At 40.0% G+C, this 6,520-nt stretch overlaps 1 protein-coding gene across 1 annotated transcript; it reads right to left on the reverse strand.

Annotated features, from left to right (window-relative positions):
- Positions 1 to 195: 195 nt before the first annotated feature.
- Positions 196 to 6,514, reverse strand: LOC110167044 (SH2B adapter protein 3). Its single transcript, XM_055161786.1, has 3 exons — positions 5,876 to 6,514; positions 5,318 to 5,495; positions 196 to 4,943 (listed from the first exon to the last, which is right to left on the reverse strand). The coding sequence occupies exons 2-3, from the start codon at positions 5,427 to 5,429 to the stop codon at positions 4,633 to 4,635; spliced, it is 423 nt and encodes a 140-aa protein (XP_055017761.1). The 5' UTR covers positions 5,430 to 5,495; positions 5,876 to 6,514; the 3' UTR covers positions 196 to 4,632.
- Positions 6,515 to 6,520: the final 6 nt, after the last annotated feature.

Raw genomic sequence — 6,520 nt, forward strand, 5'->3', positions numbered from 1 at the left:
GCCATCCCGTGCCAAAGACTCTGGGAAGGCAAAGTTGTATTTTGCATGGTGTTGCTATGGCGATGAAAGTCGTCAGTGCTTCTAATGAGCGTTCACTGTCTAATTATTTTGGCCCCTGCTCTTCCTCTGCCTTTAACAGTCTTTTCTCAAAAGTCTTAAACATAACTTCATATTTAAAACAGAGACACACGACACTTGTTTTTGGTTAGGTTTATTTTACAAAAAGTAAAATATACAGTTAATATATATTTAGTATAATTTAAAATGCTTGTAACTGAAAGGGATGCAAGCACAGAGAGGTGTGTAAAGCACTTGTGATTTTCCTTGGCAGTTCAGGGGAATATTGTATTGTTTTTTTTTACAGTGCAGGGTTAACAGAATGGACAGTATTGTGAACATTGTACATTTATCAACTAGACTTTTCAACAAACAAGAAGAAATAAAGCTGTGGTAAGACAAGACAGGCAGTTTTTTTATGTGATAAATTGAAGAGACATTTTTTTGTTTTAAAGATGCACTGTGCAACTTTTCAAGAGAAGGGTCTGCCACTAAGTTATCTCCATGGAGATGTTATTGATTTGCCTACATTTTTGGCAAATTTATCTCTATAATTTGTGAGTCAGATCTGTGGAGAGGCACGTTTTTTTTTTTTGCTATTAAAGGGCACATATTCTATTTTCGGAGCTAAGTTATAATGTTGTTTCCTCAGTAAAAACATACTTGAGTTTTGTTTCATTCACACACATTTAACACACAAACCCTACACATTTAGGTTCTTCTCTCAAACTGAAATCTCTGCTCCATTGTGTTTTTAAACTTCACTAGAATCATTTGGATACTATCAGCCAAATGGAATTTCTGATTTCGACTGAACGAAAGGTAAAATGTAGCTTGAAATCTACCACTATGTGACATCACAAGGTGGACCAGAGCATTTTGAGCTTTGGAGATGTAGACAGACTAATAATGCAGGATTACTCAAACTCAACAACTCCAGCTATATTTTTGATGAGCTAACAGCATTATAACATGATTTAAAGTTCACTTAAAGTCATTTTTGTGTTTTGTTAAGATAATACACTAGATTTACAAGGTGCCCACAAGGTAAAAACATCGATTGTATTGTCTTATTTAAGTTAATTAAGTCGTTAATGATTTGGTGAGGACATTTCCCCACTCAAAAGTTGGAATTTGATTTGAATTGCTTTATTATAAACAACAGAGGGCCGTGCCAGATCCGTCAAATCAGAAATCCTTAAACCTGCACCCCGTGAAAGGCCATACTGTGGAACATTTCACGTGAGACAGAGACAAGCACATGGCAAACCCTCTACTAGAAAAGTTACATAATACAGCTTAACACATTGAATTCTTACACTTCCATTCAGAGGCATTCATAAAGGTGTGAAGCACTGGGCGTCCCTCACATATTGCACTACACAAGTTCAGCACCACATTCACACCCTGAGTTTTCGAAAACAAAAAGGGGGAAAAAGCAACAGCAGCTACATGGCTAAAAACAGTCATTTTCGTTTAAAAAAGATATTATATTAAACACTATAATTGTTACCGTTGCTTTCCCACATAAATAATACAAAAAAGCTTGAACATTGGAGTGAAACTGGGGCACGAAATGACAGGAAGACCAACCGTACTTACCAAACACGTCTTTGATTTCTGACCCCTTTTAAAACCCTCGCAGTTTTGTTTGCAATCCAAAAATAAACAAAACATAAAAGGACTCAACCATTGTTCCTTTGGTCGATGGAGCTCAGCTTTTGTGCTATAAGAATTTTTCACATGGACCTATTCAGGAACTACGAAACTACTGAAGTCTACGATACAACTGCAAAGCAGACGAGAGGAGGTTTTGATCACTGCTGAAGTTAGTGTTAAAGCAAAAGTCGGACAGATTAGACAAAGCACTTATTTCCCATGGAGAACCTAAAGGTGCATTGTGTAACTTTTCTGGTTGAGGCTCCGTCAAACGCTTTTCTCCACGGAGATCTTATTGCTTTGTCAGGAATTTCACAGTTTCATAGTGTGACATTAAACCTTTCTATCTTCATGGAGACCAAACCAGACCAAGTTACAGCTCAGATCTGTGGATAGGCGACCCCGCTCACAGTCCAAATGTGTTTTTCAAAGTCTTTTTGAGCTATAAAACCACCTGTAATTTCAAAATGCAAGGTCATGTCATATTGTGGAACATTTCAAGCAAAGCAATGACATATCCATAGAAGTAGAAGAACGTGACGGAGCCTCCACCAGAAAAGTTACACAGTGCACCTTTAAATAATGTATTTATGTAGCCCAGCAAGTTATTATATTTTATGAATAGCCTATATTTTATTTTAAAGTGTTATGTGAACACGTTTAGACAGTTCTATTTGCAGAGGTGGGCAGAAATTGGTTATATTTGAGCTAATTAATATTTTAGTTAAAAATAGCTCGAAAAACATGCATGTTTACTATGTGCAGGCTTGCCTCTCCACAGATCTGACTTAAGCATGGATTCAGATAAACAACTCTTTTCTGATTTGAAGGACTTTGTAAGACGTATAGAAGAGTTTTCCCCATTCAAACAATTGCTACGACCACAGAGGATGTTTGCCACAGCTTGAAATCCATGAATAACTTGGCCTGGCAGTGCGTCACCCCCACTAGAAAAGTTACATAGTGCAGCTTTATAGTATTCTTACTTAAATACAAATTTTGGTTACCCACCTCTGTTCATATGTTGTAAACACAATGGGATTTATGTTTAAAAACGCACTGGCTTTGATCGGCCACAAGGGGGATCAGAAAGGGCCAGTCCCAAAGTGTAAACACCACTATTCTGAAATTAACTCACCTGAGCAATAATAATCTTTAAGGCACTACCTCCAATAATGAGCTGGTAAAGTTTCATTCATAAAAATATAGATAATCCATATTTATCAAAAATGTAAAGCTACCAAAGACATATTTTGGTTTAGGAAACGTGTTAATGCTGTGATTGTAAAAAAGGAGCTGGAGTTAGAATCGTGTTAAAGGGGTGATTGAGTTTTATATTAAAGGGCCCATATTACGCTGTTTTCTGATCACTGTTATAATGTTTCCTCATCACAAACAGACCTGGAGTTGTGTTTTGTTTCATTCACACATTTAACACACAAATCCTGCAAATTTACGCCGAGTTCTTCTCTCAAATTGAGAAAGGTCTGTTCTTGGGGTGTCATGTCATAATACAGGAAGTGCTCCACTGTGTTTTTAAACTCCATGCACCTTCACTAGAATAATTTGGATAATTTCTGCTACTGCTTCATGACATCATAAGGTGGAGCAGAGCATTTTGAGCTTTGGAGGATTTGCAGGATTACTCCAAAATGTGTAAATGAAACAAAACACAACTCTAGGTTTGTTTTTGATGAGGAAACATTAACATCTTAACATGTCTCACAACAATCTTGCACAATATAGGACCTTAAGAGGCATTTCTACATTTCTATGAGTAGACAGTCGTCGCTTTGTTACCATTTGTGTATAAAATATAGATGTATATGAAACCGTGTGTTACATCTAGGATATTTAGACATCGTAGTCTGCCTGATATCCGCTCAGGCAGGAGAGCTGGTGAGGTCTCGTCATTGTAATACAAATAAATAGAACAAACCAAAATACAAGTTTGTACTGTAAATACCTTCGCTGTAACACACTGGCACTTGGGGTTTACTGTATCCTGAAGAGCTTTGTTAGTGGTTAAAAGCAAATCGCCTCCCTCACCAACCACACATCTGATTCATTTAAGAATTCTAAAGTTGTAAGAACATTATTTTTCATTCTTATTAAGGCACAAAGGGAGTTTTTAACACTCTTTGACTTGGATTTGGACAGACAAAGAATCATTGTAATATAGAAAATTGTGAATTTGTACTCTTCATAATAAATAAATATAATTTGACTTAAACTATACAATAATGTGTGGTTTTGGAGTGTAAAGGGTTAGTGGGCTGCTCCTAGAGACAAAGGCAGAGCAAACACTGTCACAGCGTCTGCTCCACTCTGAACACAGCTTCATCTAAAATCTATGAAACATGTGAAAGTTTCTCCTGTCTCAAAAACAGCTTTGCACAAATTTGAACAGAAATAAAACTAACTTTATAAACATAGAAGACAGATCATCTTTTGTTGATCAGAGTGTCCACTGTGGCTCCTTATCGTTCTGCCAGGAGTGAACAGGACTCCTATGTTTCAAACTCTTGTCTAAACTAAGAGTGTTGTACAAATGAAAAGTGTAAATAGAAACTACACAGTGTAAAGTGCACAGAGCAGAGTGCACCGTGAGTCTGTCCAGTGTCCTTCACTCTCACAAAGAGGCTTTGGTACAACATCTGCAGAGGACAAGAGAGCTCAGGCTCCGCCCACTGACCGCAGGAGGGCAGGACATCCCATCAGCGCCGAGGACCCCCTCCTTATCATCACAGGGCCGGAGTCTCTGCACAGGGCAGACGAGGGGCTCCATGTGGTCAGTACATTTACATTCACTGTGGACACTGTGTGCGTGCTGCACGTAGAGACAGTTCATGAGGCTCACTGCGTTGTATGTTGTATGTTGTATTTATCATGTTAGGGTCACGCTGAGGTCAGAGGTCATAGTAACATGTACTGGTTGTCGATGGCGCGCTTTCGTCCTCGGAGCGGCTCCAGCTCGTAGTCTGAGTGTCTATGGGGCGGGGCAGCGGGCGGGAACAGAGGCCGCGGGCCCATGGACTCGCTGCGGCGCAGGGGCACAGCGGGGGGAGGGGCGGGCAGGGGGGCATGGGCACGAGATGGGACTTCTCTGGGAGGGGGCTCTGGCTGCGGCACAGGTCTCCCCGCGCAACTGCTCCCTGAGGCCAAACTGGGCTCTGAACTCCAGCGGTGCAGCGAGAAGGGAGCCAGGATGGACGCCGGCAGCTGACCTGAAACAAAACATCAGAACCATCAGAATGACACAGGAATAAGAACTGCCAAGAGAAATCCCACACACTGACCAGGGGAAAAATATCTAACTTTTTTTTGGACGATTGTGATTTTAAATTTTAAATTTCAGTTTTAATAATAGCATTCTGTTCACATTTTAAACAGGGCCAAAGAAACTGACAAAAAGACTGAAATAAAAATTGACAAACTAATACAAGAATCACATTTCAGAACATGCAGATTACATTATGCAGAATAAGACAAGATATTGTGCGGTTTGTGGAGTACATGATGATACTCAATTTGCTAAATGCGTCCATTCAAATTGCAATTTCGATTAGGCTGTGATGAATCTTGGAGCCCTGACACTGACCTTGTGCAGGAGGACTGGAGCCGGCCACCACATAACTGGACAACAGCACGGCCCCCGCGGCTCCACACTCCAGAGGGATGGGGAACAGGCGGAAGTGACTGAGCATTTCCATGACGGAGGGGAAACGCAAGTGCTGCACACGGCACTGCCCCCACTCGGTCAGAGACAGACGCAGGTGCTGCACAAAAACATATTTAACTTTATTAAGGCGTCTACACTGAGCTATTTTCTCATCTGTTGTTTCCTCATCAAACACAAAGCTGGAGTTGTGTGTTGTTTCATTCACTATTCTACTGAACAAAAGGTAGCTGTTGAAAACTTGAAAATTACTGCTTCCTGACACCACATCTTGTAATAAAGGATTACTCAAATGTGTGAATGAAACAAAACACAACTCCGGGTATGTTTTTGATGAGGTAAACCCATTCTAACATGACTTAAAGTAAATTTTGCATAACATCAGACCTTTAAACTACAATAACTCGATCTGTGTTAACATTTTAAATATCACATAACCACTGTCATTATCTAGTGCAAAATATAAGACGAGCCGTTTACCTTAGCTTTTCCCTGGTAGTTGAACGTGAGCACGTAGTCCCCTCTTCTGGTTTCGCTCTGTCGGACCAGGAAGACCCCATGTCCCTCGGGTCCGGAGCTCTGGACCAGGTGAGCGGCTTTCACCCTGGAGATTGGCCCGTGGAACCAGGGGAACGAGAACAGGAAGTGCTCCGCTCTCTGGGGCACAGGCTCTGGTACACTGAAAGTGATGGGGGCTGGAAAACAACAATCATGAGGTTATTTGTAGTATTAAAAATCCTATGTTACATTATTTTCTGATCTATGTTATAATGCTGTGTCCTCATCAAAAAGTGTGTTTCATTGACACGTTTAACACACAAACCCTACATATTTAGCACAGACTGTATAAAAAACCCTTCTTTATACAGTCTGTGCTAAATATGTGTCAGCCATAGCGTTCGGTTCTAGTTAAATAGTTATTGGGGCGAATTTGGAGCCGAGTGTGAAATCAGGAATAGGAACTGATTTATGGACAAAATAGCAAAACTCCAGGATTACGTAGATTAAGTTAACACAAACATTTTAAGACCAAAATGAGTACTGTGTATCATTAAGAAGTTGCCGATATGAAACATACCTTGATACACGATACGATAAATATGTCAATAGAGTGCATTTTTGATT

The sequence above is a fragment of the Boleophthalmus pectinirostris genome, unplaced genomic scaffold (genome assembly GCF_026225935.1).
Source record: "Boleophthalmus pectinirostris isolate CB_2022bp ecotype Guang Dong unplaced genomic scaffold, ASM2622593v1 HiC_scaffold_4, whole genome shotgun sequence".
Taxonomy (NCBI): domain Eukaryota; kingdom Metazoa; phylum Chordata; class Actinopteri; order Gobiiformes; family Gobiidae; genus Boleophthalmus; species Boleophthalmus pectinirostris.

What these genes read in the sequence shown, in the direction of transcription:
- LOC110167044 (XM_055161786.1), bottom strand. Translation starts at nt 5,429, where the DNA reads ATGGAAATGCTCAGTCACTTCCGCCTGTTCCCCATCCCTCTGGAGTGT. An exon ending in CTCCAGTCCTCCTGCACAAG is followed by an intron (nt 4,944 to 5,317) that starts GTCAGTGTCAGG and finishes GTTTTGTTTCAG; the next exon opens with GTCAGCTGCCGGCGTCCATC.